At 34.6% G+C, this 21,422-nt stretch overlaps 1 protein-coding gene across 1 annotated transcript in view; it reads left to right on the top strand.

Annotated features, from left to right (window-relative positions):
• The window catches only part of LOC106784408, a 54,622-nt gene extending 33,437 nt beyond the window's left edge, over nucleotides 1-21,185 (top strand). The window contains 14 exon segments of the mRNA XM_014743896.1: nucleotides 1,731-2,080; nucleotides 3,013-3,288; nucleotides 4,586-4,898; nucleotides 5,118-5,344; nucleotides 6,459-6,718; nucleotides 7,306-7,618; nucleotides 8,918-9,067; nucleotides 9,497-10,523; nucleotides 15,867-15,989; nucleotides 15,991-16,556; nucleotides 16,884-17,045; nucleotides 17,604-17,748; nucleotides 19,309-19,590; nucleotides 20,047-21,185. Coding sequence (XP_014599382.1) covers nucleotides 1,731-2,080; nucleotides 3,013-3,288; nucleotides 4,586-4,898; nucleotides 5,118-5,344; nucleotides 6,459-6,718; nucleotides 7,306-7,618; nucleotides 8,918-9,067; nucleotides 9,497-10,523; nucleotides 15,867-15,989; nucleotides 15,991-16,556; nucleotides 16,884-17,045; nucleotides 17,604-17,748; nucleotides 19,309-19,590; nucleotides 20,047-20,478 — 4,626 coding nt within the window. The 3' untranslated portion in view covers nucleotides 20,479-21,185.
• Nucleotides 21,186-21,422: the final 237 nt, after the last annotated feature.

The following is a 21,422-nucleotide window of genomic DNA, read 5'->3' as shown; positions in this document are numbered from 1 at the left end:
TCCTGTCGACTTACCCTCTTCTCCTCTTCCTCCTCTTTCTCCTCTTCTTCCTCCTCCTCTTCCTCCTCCTCCTCTTCCTCCTCCTCCTCTTCCTCCTCCTCCTCTTCTATCTCCTTCTTCTTTTCCTGTTCTTGTTCCTTCGGTGGTAACACATTTTCAGCGAATTCGTTTTTGACATTACCTGGAGGATCGTAGTTGCAAACAATATAGATCTGTCCGGTTGGAGAAATGACCATTCCGAATCCCATAAATTTCGTACTCTTCCATACCAGCTGCGTAAAATGACGTACCGCCTTTAAATTATCTGCTTGAGATTCTCCGTATTTGTAATATTTATTTTCCTCGTACCTATTCATAACAATTCATTAATTGCGCATCTTTTGAATTAATTTTTAACCAAATTGATCATCCGTTTTAAATAATCATAATAATTTCGATGATGATCAATAAAATAAATGTATAAGTCAAAAGTTTGTATTACATTTGTCTTTAAATTGTTTCTGTTTTAAACAAAATTGTTTTATGTAAATGATAAGACGTCTTGTTAGAATATTAAATAACTACAATTTCAATAATTAAAGTAGAAAAATAATCTGACATGAAACTCACCAAGAATCAACTGCCTCGATGACGGCTCCTGATCGACTAACATCCCTCTTGTAAACAATGTAAACATTCTCTCCGTAAGGCATTGTTTTTCTACGAGTAATGTCACCTTTCTTCGCCAAATAAGTTGCCCATACGTTTGCATATTCGTTCAGCTATGTAAAAAAAAAGAAAAAATCCAATTAATACATTGAGAAACGAAAATAGAATTCCAGTTACTTTCGTTTTATTACTTTCAATTAAAACAAAAAAATATTGCATCCAATATTACAATCTTGAAACATTGAATAAACCATTTTCGGGGTAATTAAATAAACAATAATATTTAATTAATAATTAAATAACGAAACAATATATAAACGTAATTAATGTTAAACAACCTTAATTTTGTACAATTAAGCAAACAACAAAGATTATTTAGATCATGAAATAATTTATTACATTATACCTTGGAATTAATTTGAAGTGGTTGCGATCCATGAATGGCACGATAATGATTATGCGCGTTCAAGCAATCCTCTAGGAATTTTCTACGAGTGAAAAACAAATATCCTTTCATATACGTTGCAAAGTGAAACGGACTATGGATGATCTAAATGTAGAACTCACTCCATCGTCGACTGAAACAGTGTTGTGCCTTACGAACCGAGATACGAACCAGAACTTTCTTTTACGTCATCTTCGAGAACGGTGAGCGTTAGGTTACCTCGTAGAACGAGAGACATTTCGATCAAGAAAACAACAGAGCAATGTAAATATTGCTGTGTGTGTGTGTGTGTGTGTGTGTGTGTGTGTGTGTGTGCATACGTGTAGGTTCATATACAACCTATCGAATTCAAATCAAATTCACATTTCTAAAAATAAATGAAGACACGCTCGGTTATCCGTGGAATTGGTATAGCAATCAATCGATTCTAAAAACTTGTGTAAGCTGAAAAAAAATCTAAAAAAATTTGTACATTTCAGTATTTAATTTTTTTATGGATGAATATTTATTTTTTTTGTTATGGCAAGAAAATCTTTCAAATTTTATTTTTATGATGAAAGATGTATGATAGTGGCCTTGAAAAATTGACAATTATTTTTCTTGTTATTAGTAAAAATTTGTTTTTTTGATTTTGTAGGTTCGAAGAGGTCTCCACAGGTTACAAGATGCCCTGGCATTGGTCGAAAAAAATACGTTGGGTCTCCAAACTAATTGTGCTGCGGTTGCTGAGGAAGTCGACGAGATTTATAGACGTTTGAGCAAAGCTTTAAAAGACCGAACGGAATATCTACGCAACGAGGTCGACCGGTACTTAGGTACTGAACTACGTGGTCTGATACAACTCAAAGAGAATCTCGAATTGGAAATCGCTAACATTCAAAGCAACTGCGATTTGGCAGAAGCTCACATCAATGAGAATGTTCCTTGGGACGATTCGGAACTTCTCGATACTAAAGAACTCTTTCTACGTACCGTCGAATTCATCAGGTTTGTTTCTACTCTTCAAATTCTTCTAAACATCCGTTTTGCGTCTTCTAATCATTCTAAACAATTTATATTAAAATTAATTATAATAGTATTTTATATATTCAAAATGTTGAATATTTTATAATCTCAATAAACAATTGAACTATTTTTCCTATTAACACGTTGACTGCCGCGCGTTTTTCACATAATTTGCCTGTCACGCTTATATGAATTTTTTATTATCGGATGCATATTTTGTTGAAATTTTTTTTACAACTGATAAAGGAAGTTGTATAATTGTGTTTAATGCATTATTTATAGTAAAGTCACCGGTGACCCTCGAGACACTGTAGACCATTTTCATCATTATTGGTTGTTTGTTTTAAACTGTCCAAAAATGATAGTCGATTATAATTTATGGAAATCTATAGTTGATTTGTCTGATCAAATGACTGCTTGCAAACCACTGCAAAAAACTATAAAATATTACAGGAAATTGGCAATAAAGCTTTACTGATTTCTTGTGTTATAAATAAAATGATGTTATACAAATAAGTAACTCGAAAAATATTTTAATTCCCGAATTTAGGATGAAGTTAATGATATATGTAGCGAAATGTTCTGATGATAAAGATTGCATTTTATCAAACAATTACGTACAGAAAAAATCTCATGCATATTTTTCTTGTGATTATAAAATTATTTTTGCATGTTCTATATATCATTATTTTCTTCAAACATTTATAAAAATAATGGTATTATCTAAAAATTTATCGGTATCGATATTTACTCTAATTATGCATTTTTACTATTGGTCGTGTTACACGACAGTCAACGTGTTAAAAATCCGAACAATATCTCTCAGCAAGCTATACAAAAGTAATTTTTATAAATAACGACTATAATATTACAATAAAGTTTGAAAATATTAACAGTAGTTATAACAATTTCAGAAATTTCGAATACGAGGCCGGAGATTATAGTAGAAGAGTACGTTTCATGATGGCCCATGATCCGAACCAATTGGTTCTTCACGTGGCCGGTTACGGAGAGCTTAACATCAAACCGGAAAGCGGAAGTGGAGGATTGCTAGGTAGTTCGAGCAGTTTAGCACCGCCAGGAGGTTCTCCTGGACTTATGAGAAGTAAGAGCGATCATCGTCTAGCCTCGCAGTATCGACAGCAAGAAGAGGAACGACTAGCCAGGAATCGATATGTTCCTGAATACGAGTAATTATCGTCCATTCTCCGATCCTGCCAATAGACAGACAGACTGAAAGAGAGAAAGATATTATAAATCGTTCTGATCATAAATCATAGAACACTTAATCTCTATCATCGATGAAATTAATACCTTTCTCTCTCTCATTTTTTCTTTTCTTTTCTTTTTATTATACTGTGCATATACATAAGCGTATAATGTAGGTATATCTAACCGTGTTAGTGTATACATACAGGATATTTCACGAAGAAGAGAAATACTTAACTAGAACGTGGCTTCGTAAAAAATGTATTTAAGCCCGGACGGGAATTACGTTGGTCCATTGCCAAGTGCCGCTCGAGAGAGTATATTTTTCAGAGTGTCCCACATATCTGTTCCAGCATAAGTTATAAATACGCTCGCGTACCTCTTCATTCGACTTTTCTACGTATCTTTCCTATCGTTATTCGTCTTCCTTCTTTCTATAATTTTTTGTTTTTATTTATCGTTATCATCGATGTAAAAATTAACTATGTCACTCGTTTCAATTTTTTTATCACCGATATTACACTTTCTTTTATTATAGTTATATCAGAAGAAAAAAAAAAAGAACAAACTCTCGTTAAAATGTCGTCGCATCAACCCCACGTAACGACAATGTAACGTAGAGCGTTTAATTGTTAGCGTTTTAATGTAATTCGCGTGGTTAGACCGTTGCCAACAGGGCCGTTATATTAAATGGCCTCGTCAGAATGTAAATTAAAAGCCGCGAGAACAAGCAAGTAGCAGCAGCATCCACGTTATATTAACGTTATTCACGTTGCCAGCTCTTTTCACATGGGATTCATATGTGAAGTTTCATCACCAGTGCGATCAAATTCTATTAAACGAACCTATCGACCATCTCGTTTCGAAATATTATAAAAAGATTGTAAGAAATTGTTGTTACAAATTTTGCCAACCGCATAATTAATAGCATAGCGATGCACTATCCATAATGGTCGCAAACAAATATGATTTTAGCTGCCGGTCAAATTATAAAATTGTTCGTAAATTTTGTAGAAAAAAGGCAAATTGTAATGACTTTCTTATTTTCTTATTTTTTTGTTGGGGGCATATTGATGATCCAAGTGTTACGTGTAGAGCAATTAGATTGTGTTTCACTGATTTAATATTATAATAATTATGATTAAAATTATTTATTATATTATACGATAGCATGATAAATATCATTTGAAATAACAATATTTACAATACTTCACACGTATAATAATTTATTAGATAAAAAATTTGCATATGATTTTCATAAAGCCAATGAAATTTTAGATACGATGCACCCGAGTACGATACACCGAGGAATAAATCACGTTATAGAAGTCGTTTTATGAGGCATCGGGACGGCGACGATTCCGATGGGGATTCGAGATCGACAGTTAGATTCACGTCGACTCCACAGGAATCAGGATTACGAGAGCGAGTTTTAGACACAGAGGATGCCGCGCGAGGACCATTGTCCGGTATTTTCCGTTTGACGGATTCACCTCGGGTTATGAAAAAGCTTCAGGAATGCGAGAGAGCTGGCAAGAGAAAGAAAGAGGAATCCACTCAACCTGCTCAACCTCAAACACCCAAACCTCAGGTTAGCCTAATTCAGGTTTAGAATTTCAAACGATCGAACGGAAGGTGAAACACAAACAAAATTTTCTTCGATGTTGAATTTGACTCAACGCGAATTAATCAGAAATAAAACGCGCAATCCTGGGCTTGAAAAAAAAAAAGAAAAAATAAAATGGCAATGAAAATGTTTTGGAATAAAAACAAGTCAAGCCTTGTTGATCCCTTTCGTACGTACGTGTAGGTACAAGTTAGAATAGCACCGACGGCAATGGCGAGACAAGTCAGCGAGGACGACGAAATTTCCAGGATCAAGAAGCAGAACAAGAACTTACCACAGGGAACGACGGAAACGACGGTGGAGGAACGACAACCCCAACCACCAACACCGGTCCATCCACAACCGAGAGAACCTCCAACGGACCGTGAACCGGAGGAAGCTGCGGTCAGAAGACCACCCACGATCGCGAGGTATTAAGCTCCCTTCAATGCGAATTAGGTCAACCGTTTATACTTTTAAGCTGAATCTACCGTTTCTCCTTAACAACAAAAAAACAGATAATGCAACATTTGACTTTTACCAACGCGTATGAGTTTAACTTTTTACACGATTAGAAGAAAATGTATCTTTTACATTTATAAGTATGTGCGCGCGTTAAATATGCAGGATATTTACAAATTTAATACACAAATTGTGAGATAGGCTAAGGATAGGTTGTAAAGGCTAAGGATAATTTATTAATCAAACTAAAATTAACGCCAAAATTGATGTTTCTTATATCACAATGGTTGTTAAAAATCACAAACAATCCGTGATAGTCTTAGAATATTTGAAACTGTGAGCTCATAAGAGGAGAGGCAAGTTGAAAAGATACCGATTTTTTCTAAATTCTCTACAGTTTTAGGGATCCATTAAGACCGTACACTGCGCAAACAGTAAAACCCCATACTCAAACGTTTCTAAAAAAACGAAGGAAGAAGTCTCACGCGCCTTTTTATATACCTATTCGTTTCATGGTGGAAAATGAAACGAAGATGGAAAAATACATTTTTTATACTTTAATTAAGAAAAAAAGAAATTATAGAAAAAGTGTACACGGGTAGACTGAAAATTCTGAGCTTAATAAACGACTATAGATTGTAAAGTTTTTAGCCTACCACGAAAAGGACAGAAAAGTTTTGAGTTTAACGCGGTGTGAAAAACCATAAAGCTCAAAACTTTTCAACCCACTTTCGTGTGTTAAAACTCAGAACTTTGAAATCCCTTTTCGTATTTTCTTGTGTCATTCGTTTTCTTCGAAAAATTCAAGTATTGGGTTTTCTGCTTACATATTGTATAGTCTTGATAGACCAATACAACTGCGTAAAGCTTAAAAAAGAATCGGTATCCTGTCAATTTGCCGCTCTCCTTGTTAATTTCTAGATAAATGAAAGACACTTTGAACAAAATTGTGATATAACCAAACATTTTCAATCTCATATTTTTTAATAAGAAATATTCCCCTAACCCATTTCTCAGTTCGCGTAAGTTTTCTTTGTACATAATAATTTGTAGTAAAAAATGTAAATTTGAATGGACCAATAGGAGAACGTCAAGCGACAGCCACGCACCTGCAACAAGAAGTGCATCTTCGGACTCTAGCACGGGTTCGGAAAGTTCAACGGGTTCGGGAATTCGTAGCACGGGCGCCCCATTCACTGCGGAGGAAATGAAACAAAAATATCTCTCGAGAGCACCACCAACAAATACGACCACTAGTACGGTCACTGCCAGCTCCGGCAGAGATACCACAGCGAGCAGTGTTCCTGCTACGAGGCCCTTCCAAAGCCGATTCTTAGGCACAGGTTGATAAAACGTGACTCTTCAATTTCTATCTGACCCCCTCAGACATATACATGTACAATCTACATATTGTGATGATCTTTCTATTCTATCCTTATCCCAAAAGGGAAATGTAATTTATATCGATATAATTTGTAAGTCTCCTATATGGGAGAAGAAAAAAGGGAAAAAAAAAACGTTGTTATAACGCGTGTGACGAAACAAAGGATTTTAGATGTATTTTACAAAATATATCTTACATATTTACATACCTCTTCATTTTGATTCGTATTGAAAAGAGTGATGTACAACTCGAAGAATTTTTCTTTTATTGTGAAAATAACGTTTGGCTAGTGCATTAAAACTTTTGAAAACAAATAGAACAAAAAAAAACGAATTTTTAAAGACAAAATTCATGTAAGCGGAACAAATACAATAAAGGTAAAATCTAGCGAAGTGTATTTCGTGCTTTTGCCAGAGGCATACCTTGTAGATTAGAAAACGCTTATCTATCCTGTCAATAACAATCTTAATTTTTCTTTTTGTTTCGTTAAAGAAAAAATAGAGCTAAAGTTAGTCGGACCTGGTCTTTTTGATTTGTTGTTTGTAGGTAATCGTGCAGCACCTCCACCACCAACAACAACGCAATCAAGCAGAGAGGAAACAACTACGAAAAAGAAAGAGGACGAAGAGGAAGACGAGGAAGAAGAAACAAGCAGTTCTTCCGAGGAAACCGAATCCGAGACGGAAGAGGAATCGGAAACAGATACTCGCACAACACCAACTACGGCAAGCATCCCATCATCGACACCGCAGGATCGTCAAAGGAATGACGCAGCTATGGCACGTACAGACATTGGTGCCTTGCTTGCACGCAGTGCTGAAGCCCGGCGTGGAAGCAAAGAGGACTCTCCCTCGACCAGGCAAGTACCTTTTATCAATTATTTGACCCCAATTCTATCTCTAAATTACGTTTTACTTACACCTAAATAGTCCCACAAGATCATCCAATTTTTTTTACGTCAAATTAATTATTTCTTTTCGATGTAAGTCTGTCAACTCTGTCCAAACTCTGTCATGCGTGTACAGACATTTTTAATTTTATTTTTTATTTCATATAAATTCAATTAAAAAATATATAGATACGAAAAATTTAAACTTGGGGAGTTTATGGAGTTTTTGTTATAAATTATAGATACATAATATTATGGATTATATATGTAAATAATATGAATTATTAAACAATCATGAACAATACTTAGTCTTCCAAGCCCTTTTTATAAATTTATCTGAAATTCGATTTGAATGAGTGACGTTTCGGCGAGAACAAAACAAGATTTTTCGATGCATTGAAAATTGGATGACCATTGGTGTACCGACTATAGGGAAAAATACAGATCCTATGCGAAAAACGGTTCGCCGACGCGATAATGTCAACAGATGTTGACGCGACAAGAGACCTGCATCAGTTTGCTTTTACATACAAACCATGACTGACATCGGTCAAAGTAGTTAAATCGTATCGGCGAAACGTTGTCCCGTGGTATCCCGAAACCACGTCGATTCTTTTTTTTGTTGTTGTGTTAAACATACGGTAATTGTATTTGCATACGTTCACCTCCTTTCTTGTCATTTCGTTTTGCGTGTTCTAAGTTTTCTAAAAAAGTAAAAAAATTTTAAAGATTTGAATAAAAAAAAAATTATGTATATAGTAAATTATTAGAAACTTAACCCAGCACTATTCGGCTTGTGCTCACGTTTTTTATAATTAATTAACGACGATCAATCTTAAATGTACACGACGATTAATTTCGTGTTTTTTTTTTTCTTTTAAACCTAATATCTATGCGTGTGTACGTTCGCGAGACCGAAGACAATTTTTTTCATATTATTTATAATCCTAAACACACCAATATGAGAAAGAAAAAATAACGAATAAAATAAATCGCGATTAAACGAAAAACTTCTAAATAAAATTAACCAAAAGAACGAAGGAAATGAGAAGAGAAAAAGAGAAATAAAATAACGAAGGATCGAGCTCGTAAAATAAACAAATAGAATAAAATAATTTTGAAAATAAAACGGAAACAAAAGTCGAGAAAGAAAAGAACCATATTACTAGAAGAGATAGAAAAATAAAAAGAGAGAGAGAGAAAGAAAAAAAAGTATACGGAAGCAAAGCAAAAAAAATGAGAAAAGAACTCGATCGATCTAATTGTTAGGTATTCGACACCGAGGGGAAGTCCCGGACATATCGTGACGAGTCCTACGAGTCCACTGACGATGACGACTTCGACGAGCGGCTCGACGATGGCCGGAAGTGGTGTGGGTGGTGTACCGATAGGGTCTACTGGTGGCTACTCCTCCAGCAGGTTCGTAGAAAAGACGTCAAAATTAAACGACGATGACGATAGTGCCGAGGACGATGACGGTGACGATAAGTCGGGAACAAATTTGATCGAACAAGAAAAACAAGAACAAGAACAAAATAATCGTGTTCAACGTGAACGATCTAAAACTATCTCAATTGATGATCACGACGAGAATGATCATTTGTTGACGTTTACGTGCGGGAATAACGTCCAGCACATTATTGAAAGATTAAAAAACGATGATAGAAAGATGAACGCGAGTAAACCTAACGAGGACGTTGGATCGAGCGAGCTCGTTAGACCGGAAGACTGTAATAATGCTAAGGACGTTAAGACAATGACCGATACGAATACGAATCTGACGACGACAAGGACATTGACGAATACCACAAATACCTCATCTCATTCCTCATCCCGATCCGTGAATAGTATCACTGACCGTCGTCTCGAGGATAGCAATCACGAGGCCGGCGAGCACCAACGCGAGGACGTTGTCAAGGATTGTCGTAAGGTGAACGGCTCGAGGACCGTTACGGAAAAACTCGAAGACGAGAACACGAGAGAGTATAAGACTGATAAGGAGGAAGAAGATGAAGAGGGGGTGGAGGGAGTGGAGGGGGAGGAGGAAGAAGATGGGCTTGAAAAGGCTGAAGAAAATTCAAAGGACGAAGAAGAAGCATCCATAACCGGGGACGAATCAACTTCGGACTCGGTCGAGGACGAGGATGAAAGGACAGTGATCAGCATTCATAAAGGATCGGATAGTGACAGAAATGCACGTAGTTCTTCCCTCGTATCCGATAAAAGTATCGAGGATGAACTTTTCGACGATATTGGTTGGCTCGTTACCGATCAAGATCTCCAATTGGATGGATCGATAAGATCCTCGAAAAATCAAGACAACAATTTAATGATCGGACAGGAGGACGAGAAAAATATAAATGAAAATTTGAACGCATCCAAGAGTCCTGACTATTCGTCGAGAAACAGAGTGTATAGGCAAAGCAGTATCGGTAAAAATGGTTGGCTGATTTCGGACGAGTCCGAAAGCGAATCCGAAAGAACTAATTCCCCGACAGGCTCTCGAAGAACTACCGAAGATACTATAAAAAACGAGGAGAATATCGAAAGGCAAGAAGACAGCAACAAGTCGGAAGAACCCAAAAAGGACGATTGGAGCATCGAGGAAAACGGTTGGATGATTGTCAACGACGAAGACAACGAATCAACTATCCAGAACTTGTCGAAAACAGAAGAACCACCTTCCTTGGATAAAACGGAATTAAAGAGAGGAAGATCGAGCACGAATAGTTCCCAAACGACCACCGACCTCGTAACGAGAGCTAACGTCGAGAACGGCGCGTTAATCGCGAACGCTAACCGATCTAAACAAACCGAAAGATCCGACGAACACGAAGATGCGACCGATGTTGATATCAGTATACCGATGCAGATGGTAACCACCGTCTTCTGTGTGTCCGTACTGTGTTACAGTGTTCTAATGAACCTTTTCCTTTAACCGTTGCACTCACTCTACTCCATCCCTCCATTTTTCTTTTTATCATTTTTCAACCCCTATTCCACCCTTAACTCCAACACCCACCTTTTGCACACCCTAGTTTCACCCCCTTATTTCAATGCTCGTTGCGGTTTGCGAGTTAAATATTTAAGCTCAAATGAAAACCACCAAAAGTATGTTTACAAAAAGTACCTTGTTGTAACTGCTCTTGCCGCTATTGTATTTTAGAAAAGTTTTCAATTAGAAAGTTTACTAGCGTCGTTCAGTTGCCTATGTTGTTGGCTATAACTTTTTGGATTAAAAAACAAAAAAATGGCCATATTTACTAGCGTAAACCGCACGCGTTTTTCGTACTTCTTTTCCTTCATTCCCAGCTCCTATTTCATCTACTCTCCTTCCTTATTTATCGTGTTTTTCGTCGTGTTACCTCATTTTTTACCATACAAATAACCGGTATTCACTTATGGCTTCTTGGAAAAATATGGTAAAATGTTGTTATCATTAAATATAGAATACACGTCGCGTTCTCGGCTTCGTTTAATCGATGACAGATTTTTTCCTGACTTGTCATTAACACTAATTCGTCATTTTAACGTGTTCGCGACACGAGTCCATCATTTTACCATGTTTTACTAAACAGGAAAAAATAAAAAACCAAATTAAACAATTCGTAGAAAACTAAAAATATAATTCATTCATATTAAAAATGGTAAACAACAATCAAATAATCATTTCGAAATTAACCCTCATTTTTATCTCGCAATAGTCTTGCTCCCATTTTGCACGACGCAAAACGCATATCCTTCAATAGATTAAACAAAAAAAATAATTAAAATACAAAAAAATACATTCGTTTTACTCGCTTAGAATTATAATTATAATATCAAAATATGTTCTTAATTTATCGACGATTATTCTTTGAGTCTCGTTTCATCCTCGTTCGGATGAATACAACGAAACGCTAATAATCAATAGACTTTGATCGTTTGCATTATGCTTCTAAACGTAAATATAAAACGTGCATTTGAAATATTGTGATAAGAGCGCGATTCTCCATTATTTGTTTGTTTATTAAAAATTTATTCGCGACACGCTTCTCGCGTCTTTTTATTTTTTTTCTTCTTAGATTATATTTAGCTTTCGTATAAGATTTTTTGTCGTTTTTTATAACAAATTTCTGTGACAAACAAATACACGAACACGTACACATAAATACATACGTACACGCAAACACAAAAAGATAAAAAAAAAATACAAAGAAACGAGTGTAGTGAGAAACCGTCCTCCTATTTAAGCAGCTTACGAAAAATCCACGCAATAATAAAAGCCGAAGCTTTCAAAGTCGTTCCCAAAAAAAAGAAAATATAAAAAAGATAAAAGGAAAATAATTCGCGATATATCATTTTAGGCCTTACATACGTCTAGCAGCGCCAAAAATGCGCTAAAAGAAACAAATTTTTTAGTAGGAATAACAATAGAAATTAATAAAAATAAATAGTGCACATTGTTTATTGATATTGAAACTTTATTACAAATTTTATTTCACTTTATTTTTACAAAAATTACTATATAAAAAATCACGTGATCCTCAACACTCAGAAAAAAAAGTTGCTCCACGGTCTGGATCATATCTGCAATAAATTTTGATCGATCTATAGAATATACAAAAATTCTTGTAAAATAAAGTTATAGTTATACGCGTTTAAAATTTGAAGTATCTCAAACAATGGACAGCTATCTGCGCGCACCAAACTCTCGTCGGGCAGTCACATTTTCTACCATAACTTTGGATCTATGGGGAATTTTTGCAATCGACTTTCACAGAAATAAGCCTAAAACTATAGAGAACAGCAATCCGTTAAAAAAGAAAAATCGATCGATTTTTGAAACATTTTGGACGTATGTAAGGCCTTAATGGGCACTCCGGGTCGTGTGTTATTTTCTTAATACACGTGCACATATGCATACACACATGGACATAAACACACGTAACCCATCATTTGCCGATGAACTTATCGCGAAATTTAATTTTTAAGTTTTTGTACACTCTTCTCTTCCTTTTTAGCGAAATACGCCTTGAGAGTCAGTTTGTTGGTGTGGTAAATAAACTGCATTTTCTTTGTGATAACTCGTATTATTTATTTCCCTGTCAAAACTGTCCTCACAGTATATTTATTGTACGTATACGTATAGTAACCAAGAAATCATTTGTGTACCCGCTTGCAAGAGAATTTCTTTTTCTTATTTTTTTCTTCTTCTTCTTCTCTTTTGTCGTTCTTTTTTTTTTTCTTTTTTGTACAATAATTTTTTTAATGTTTATCTTTTTATCTATCATTTTATGTATCATCCCCGTTTTTCAATTGTACAGATATTTTATATTATTTGTTAATTATTATTATTATTATTATTATTTGTATCAGTTTGATTATCCTGTGATAGTAGCATTTAAATAATCGACGCATATGTCGATTGAAATTTTTCATCTTATCATTTTCAGCGGGGAATAAGAGAAAATATATTTTTATTTTAATGAAAAAAAAAATGTAGATATTTATTACACTGACAAATTGAACGTTAGAGTGAACAATAATAAATAATCAACAATGATATGGTGGTCAGTGAAAAACTCACTCTACCGAAATCGAAGTAACACCATGAATAACATCATGATTTAAAAAAAAAACATGACACTCAGTGCCGGATTAAGAAAGAACTTTTGAAAGAATGGAAAAGGTAACGCTATAAACAAAAAAAAAGAGAATTTTACAATTAATTATAGTTTAACTTTAAATATGCTTAAATGCCGATATATTTTTTATAACAAACGAGCTTATCGTGTGGAGCATAAAAAAATTTTAATTTATAACGTTGAATCATTTGTTTAAAAATAAAGAAATAAAAACGGTTAATTTATTTAATACTCATGTTTATTGATTCCGGAATGCTGAAAACGCTTAATACGGCACTGGACTACGTTGAGAGAAATTCAACTCGTGGAAGAATTATCAGCCGATTTCATGTCAGGTATAATGCGTTATCATTCCCAAAATGCTTTACATGTTGTAGGCTGCACAGTTATAGTGAGTAGTAATCGCTTTCAAAAGACTAACGATCTACGATTTTTATTTATACATTTTTTTTCTTTATTCTATGTCAGGGATTCCCAAAGTGTTTGTACGTCGTGGAACTTCTAACATTTTAAAAAAACCCCAAATTAAATGACAAGTTGTGTTCCAATGAAATAAAACTTAAAAAAATATTATTCTTAATATGAATAATATCAAAATTTTTGCAGTCCCAATAATTTACAAAAAATCCCTAAATTTATTAGTTTGTTATTTTAATTAAAATCTCAGGGTTCTATAGAACACATTTTGGGAATCACTGTTTTACGCATAATTAGTGATCAGACCGATACTAAATCAATACTTGTCGATAATAGCCTGAAAATTATAATGGCATATCAAATAATATAAAAAATATTAATGTCTACTTAATATTTTGTTTACATTAATACAGTAAATACGCTTTTCTATTTTCTATTGATTCATGAAGTATCAAAATATAGACACACGTATCCAAAATATTTTTTGTTTAATATTATATTAAATTAATTGAATATTATGAATAATATAATTATCGATCGGATCACTAAACACAAAATCGATGTCTTTCTTTTCTTCATTTATTTATGTTTCTCTTCAAATTCTAACAAATAGCTTTATGTGGTAATAATTAAAAAGAAAAAACGAGCTTGTCAAACGAGTAACGCGAATAATAGTCTCAACAAGTATTTCAATTAATCGAATTAATTTCAATCAATACAACAATCAAAAAGGACATATTTCAAAAGTCCCACCAACGAATTTCTTTTTCTCACAAATTTTATCCAATTTATTACAAAACATAACTTATAGAATTTATTCACATAAAATAATTAGATCTACGATAAATAAGACGTTTTCGTAAGAATTTCTTTTAAATCGAGTATTACTAAAGAAAGAAATCGTTCGGTTATAAATCAAACAATAGATCGAATCATCGATTCTAAAACAACAAAAAATAATGAAAACATAAAAAATCACATGTCTTAAACACATAAATCTACTTCTTCGCTATTTGTCAATAACTCTTTTACGATGCAACCATCTAACTTTTTCATGACCGATGTTAAAGAGGTAGAGAGGAGAAGGAGGTAGAGGAGAATGGTGAGTGGATGAATATCGATCGACGAATATCAAACACTTTGCTTTCCATGACTAACTTTCAAAAATCAATATCTGCGGAAATAAAATAATATCATGGGAAATATGTTTAGATGGAAATCGAATTTAACTATTCGTTAGAAAAAAAAATAAATAAATAAAAGATACCATCGATCCACTTTTTAGCAATAAAATACAAATGACCTAAAAAATACAAAATTCCGAAACAATGACAATGAAAAGAAATAAACCCATTCGTTCTCGAATAATAATAATTTAATTAGATAATCATTGATTCGAATAAAACAAAGGTGGATCGATGGATCCCGAACAACAAAATTCATTTTTAACTCAAAGTGATTAACAAATATTCTTATCTCTCGAAAGCTTTGCCGGGTTAAATGCTGCATCAAAAACGTACTTAACTATACTAATACCCAAAAACGCGTGCACATTATTCGGATAAAATCATTCGCGTTTAATACTCTACAATCGATACAATAACTACGCTAACACACGTAACATCGCGCCTACAATAATTTCGTCTCGCAAAGGATTATATTTAATAGAGATTAAATCAATTTAAAAAAATAAAAAAAAAACGCATCTCGTGAGAAAAAAATATGAAAAAGAACGCGATCGAAAGTGGCATGATCGATAATAGCAACCGTTCGTGTATGCTCGCGTGTATACCTAAACCATTGTAATAACGAATAATTCTGAAACGAGAATAACATTTGACTAATCTCACCAAATATTGATCATAATATACACATACATGCATACATGCATACATACATCAAATTATTAGGGTTGTCATTTTGGATCTGATGAATAAACTACTCCAATTCGGTTAGAAATAAATGAACAAATGTATCAATTTGTTTAAAGTCGAACTAAGGAGTGAAAAATTTCCAATAACGACTACCCTAATTTATAAACATATACGAATACACGCAAAACAAATGATAAATACTAAAATGAAAAATAAAAAGAGAAAAGAAGAAAGAAAAGTAAAATAGGAAAGTAGTTAAATGAATTGAGGAAAACGTTGGATGTGGCGGTAATGTTTCAGGTTCTTGAACAAGAGCAGAAGTCAGGCGGCAATGGCGGCGAGGGAACGAGAGAGGGAGAGAGAGAGGGAACAGGAGAGAGAGCGGGAAAGAGAACGAGAGCGAGAAAGAGAACGAGAAAGAGAGCGAGAACGGGAGAAGGAGAGAGAAAGAGAACGGGAGCGGGAGCGGGAGCGGGAACGGGACCGGGAACGGGAACGGGAACGGGAGAAAGAACGGGAGAAAGAACGGGAGAAAGAACGGGAGAGAGAACGGGAAAGAGAGAGAGAGAACGTTGCCTCGGCGATAGGAGAAACAGAGACAACAACAACGACAACCGAACCATCAACCCTTCTACCCCGGTCGCGTTACGCAGCACTGAAGGAGAGACGGCAACGATTGGCACGTTCGAGAAGTTCCCACAATTTCGGGGGCGACGAGGTAGATCTAGACGAGGAACCACCGTCCCCAACCACCCAATCACCGAACGCCTATCTCGCGGCAAAATACGGCGCCGGTTCTGAACTAGCACGTAGCCGTAGTACTCACGCTTTGAAGTCGAGGGAACCGAGCCCAGAACGGGACCGATCCGGTACCGAAAAGGATGGCGCAGCTCTCAGCTCTTGGGCAAGATATCTTAAAAATAAATACGGTAATCGTAGTGCCAAAGACAAGGAGCCGCCTTCCACGACAACCTCGATTCCCTCATCCAGGTAGCTTCATTTATTTTCTATTTATACGTGTTTTTGCAAAACCATTTGAGACGTTTCAAACCAAACTGGACTATCTCACATTTTCTCATTTCTTTCCCTAAATATCCCCAGTATTTGGTAATAAAACTAATACATTTTTTAAATTTGCCTCTTATTCAACCTACCAAGGCAGAAAAATAGGGATCCACTTTCAAAACTTAAAGCAAATTAACAAAAATTTGTACAGTTTTCTAAAGCGGTTTTTTTAAATCACAGCTGGTGAGTTGGTCCACGCTGGTTCTCAACGTCTCATTTTATGTTTATTTTACTTTATTTTTTTTTTTCTAGCGCCAGCGCAACCTCTAGAAGGTTATCGCTGGGTCTACCTCTTAGGCACACCGGTCAAACGTCCTTCGAATCTTCTGATGACGATCAAAAAAACCCGTCAGGCTCCCCCACGTCCCCTACAGCAGCTCCCGTTATACCCGCGGCAGCAGGTTCCTCCACTAGGTAAATATCAATATTTTTACAACAGTTTTAACTTTCCACCCTCTTCGAAGAACAATTCTTAACGCTAGCTGCGAAGCCTACATCAGCAACATTTAATGCTACTATTGATCCAACTCATCTATATTCTATTTACCTCTCTCCCAATCTATCTAATGTAAATAACCTATTTTTATTTTGTACACACTAATTATAATTAACTCCTAATTAACACACACACACACACACAGTTCGTTAGCTAAAAGTACCTTCTCTGTCCAATTAAATTTGCTCAATTATTCTCCAAAACAAATTTGAATATGGTATAGGAGTATGGTATACTAAAATAATACAATATGTATAAATGGATACATCCTCTGTATTGAAAATTACCAAAGTTCTTTTATAAATGTTCAGCCAAACATTTACAAAATAAAAAATGTGCTTTCTTTTTCAATTCTTTTTCAACGGATAAAAAGCAGAAAAATATATGAAATTGAAAGTAAAAGTCGGATAATCATTTCAAAGGTTTATTATAATTTAGATTTAATTGAATTAAAATATGTTTTCATTCGATTGTAGGAGTAATTACCTGCTGAAGCGGCGTCAGCTGTTTAAGTTTGGGATGCGGGGGAGCGAAGCCGGATGCTTTACGTGGCCAAGAGGCCTTGCGATTGGCCCGGACAATACCATCGTCGTCGCTGACAGCTCCAATCATCGTGTTCAAGTAAATAATAACTTTCAGCAACGATGTCGTCCAACGACCTACGAAGGCCCTTATCAAAGTACACCGATTATCTGCGTGTAGAGGCTTCAGATGCCTCTTTCTCTCTATCTATCTCTGTTTTCTCCGAACAACTCCCTACCCAATTAAAAAAAGAAACAAAAAATGTAAAAAAAGAAAAGTAAACGATTTACAAATTTTCAACGAAGTCGGAAGGAATTTAATGTCGAGTCGTCGATTGTTTTCGACTCGACATTAAATTTCGTCGAACGTCTTTGAAGAAAAACACACACTCACACACACACTCTTTAAAAAAAAATTATAGTAACGATATAACGATATAAATGATAGAGAGAGAGTCCGACTATGAAAATTTGTCTGGAACGATAAATTTGTCTTTTAGTTTATACACAATTCGCAGAAACACAACAACACTCACTGGTCTCTATACTGCTTGAAATTTGTGATTTATAGACATTTATATGAAGCATTGTTTTTCTTGTTCTCCCACCCTTTGATGAAAAGAGTATGAAAAAAGAAAAAAAAATAAGAGAGAATATATAAATAATATACAGATAACGTATAGACTTCTGAACATTGTCTATACCTTCTTTATTAAAAATTCTTTTCAGCCGGGCAAGTACCGCTGCAGCAACACGTCCCCGTGTCTCTGCTATTGTAGTACTTTTGACACTCTCTGCAGTCGTCATACGAATGTCCCAAGGCCAATCGCTAGACTACTAAGTACTTTATTAGTATTTCAACAAAAAAAAGAGTTTAGAATACGACGATTATCCTACCATTACAATAGTTTATTCTAAAACAAAAATGACTAATCAAGTTTTTACCTACGAATTGTTCGAAACTTAATCAAATAATAATTTTAAAAATTCATCTTAAAAATACAAGTAAAATAAATCAAATGAATATGATCGTACGCACATGACACGTATGACTCATAGCTTCATTAATAATGTCTGACCATGACTACGATGATCGCGATGATAAAATATTTAACAAAAATTCTCGATACCCTCGTGTTTCAATCTCCGTGTTCATTCAACACACGAGTGTAGAATCCAGTCGATCGCGTTTCATGCAGCTTTTATTATGTTACCAGAACTCTAACAAAACGCATTTAACTTTTATTTCGTCAATAATTTTATGCACTTGTAGAAAGCATTCCCTTTCTCTCTCTTTACGTTTTGTTTATTCGAATGCGAGCGACTGAATTCAGATTTCTTTTTATGCATGCAACATTTCCAGTCTAAACTTCCCACGCGCGTTTAATTTAATTACACTCGTGTTAGCGTTATTTAGCGTAAAAAAAGAAAACAAGATTAGCTTCGCTATTCGTTTTTATATTATTTTGCAAAAATTGTTGGATAATTTTCCTTTCGAAATAATAAATAAAAAACCTTCGATACGAATCTCCATAAAAATATTATAATTAAAAAATCACCGTAGGAGTTTTGTCCTTAATTTCTTCTTCTTTTTTTTAATTTTTTTCTTTTTTAATTTTGCTGAAATAGAAAGGAGTTTGAATTGATTTAAAAATTCCAGGTATTTAACAGTAACGGTAACTTCCTGAAGGAATTTGGAACATATGGAAGCGGTGAAGGTGAATTCGACTGCCTCGCAGGTGTGGCCGTTAACAGAATCGGCCAATATATCATCGCTGACCGTTATAATCATAGGATTCAGGTGCTTGATCCTTCTGGACGTTTTCTAAGGGCTTTTGGTTCTCAAGGTACCGCAGACGGACGATTCAATTATCCCTGGGGTATTACCACGGATGCTCTTGGATTTATTTATGTCTGCGATAAAGAGAATCACCGGGTACAGGTGGGTCGATGAAATCATTTATTTAATACCACCCTAATCACTAATATTCTAGATATCAAAAAAGTAATCGTTTGGCCATTTCGTTCGGAATCACAGTGATTCCATTCAATTATTTTGTATCCTACCTAAAAGAAAATAATTTTCAGTATTTCTTATACAATTTTTATATATTATTGGCTAATTATTATTAACATTTTTGTTATTAGCGACCCATATAAAAGTCGTACAATACAACGATACACCAAAGCATACCGTAACGAGAGGATCAATATTATTTATTTATATTTTCATATTATGAATTATCCGAAATTTCTATAATAGTTGGTCAGCGATGGTGTTTCATTTCGTTTTTAATATTACATAATATTTATATTAATTATATAAGAAAATAAAAGTAGAGCATAGGATAAGAAATTGTGTCATTTTCGTGTATATCACGGAATCGAATCGTCGTAGGTATTTCAATCGGACGGGACATTCGTGGGAAAATTCGGATCATGTGGTAGTGGACGCGGTCAGCTAGAACATCCACATTACATAGCGGTTAGCAACACCAATCGTGTGATCGTAAGCGATGGGAACAATCATAGGATTCAAATATTCGACGTGAACGGTCGTGTATTGAGTTCATTTGGATCCGAGGGTTCGGACGAAGGTCAGTTTAAGTTTCCAAGAGGAGTAGCGGTTGATGAACAAGGTTACATCGTCGTTGCTGATTCCGGAAACAATCGAATACAAATCTTCAGTCCGGAAGGTAATTTTTTGAAATCGTTTGGTGGCTGGGGAAGCGGAGATGGAGAATTCAAAGGTCTCGAAGGTGTTGCTGTTACATCCAACGGTAATGTCGTCATTTGCGATCGTGAAAATCATCGTGTACAAGTATTTTGATGTTTAAATTATTAAAAGCTTTATCCATTGTTCAGTTGACACGTCAATTTGTAAAAAACAAAATCTTTCGTGAACTCGTGTAACTGTGTTAGATTCGTAAAACTAACCTCTAACACCAACGAGGATTTCTCAACGTGTTAGAGAATTATACACGAACGTACTATCGAAAATATTAACATTTGCATTTTCGATAATTATGAATATTCGAATGTATGTGTATTGTGTATGTACGAGGAAAGAATAATTAATCATTATTTATCAAAGCGTAGAATCAATCTCTCAATTATTACGATTAACGAAAACGTTAGAAGCTTCGTTGTAATTTTCCACAATTAATTTTAAGTCTAACCGAGAGTCTTTTGTTTTGTCTTAAAGAAACAATCTATGTCTTAAATACGCGCGTGAAATTATTTATAACAATTCCTAAAATAATTTACTTTGAGAATTGACAAAACAAGAAGTCGTATTGTAATCAATTGCTCATTAATATTTTCTTTTTATTTAACTCTAATCACTTTGATTTCATTTTCATTCGCTCTTATCACAATCTCTTACTCTTCTTTTTTCTTCTATTCTTTATCCTTTATTCATCTTCGTCTCTTACTCTAAGAACAAACTCATTGTGTTCGAAAGGATTCTTGAATTTGTATTACGAAACGAAGAGTTTGTATCTCGTTTGTATATGCTTGAAGAAATAAATCGTTACAGAAGGAAATGTGTTTAAAAATATTTTCTTCCATTTCATTATACGATTAGCATTATTTCAAAAATATCAAATTACTATAATAAATCGATATGAATTATATTGAACACCTACCTTTTTACGATCAACACTTTTATTCACACGAAATGAAAATATTTATACTTAATAAATTGGCACATATCAATAGGAAAAAGAAACATGAGCGAAAGGGCTAAGTCAAAAGGTGAGTGAGTCAATAAAT

The sequence above is a fragment of the Polistes canadensis genome, unplaced genomic scaffold (assembly GCF_001313835.1).
Source record: "Polistes canadensis isolate GaletaPanama2010 unplaced genomic scaffold, ASM131383v1 scaffold_34, whole genome shotgun sequence".
Lineage (NCBI taxonomy): Eukaryota > Metazoa > Arthropoda > Insecta > Hymenoptera > Vespidae > Polistes > Polistes canadensis.
The sequence above is the reverse complement of the archived record's forward strand: the minus strand, read 5'-3'. Positions and strand labels throughout refer to the sequence as shown.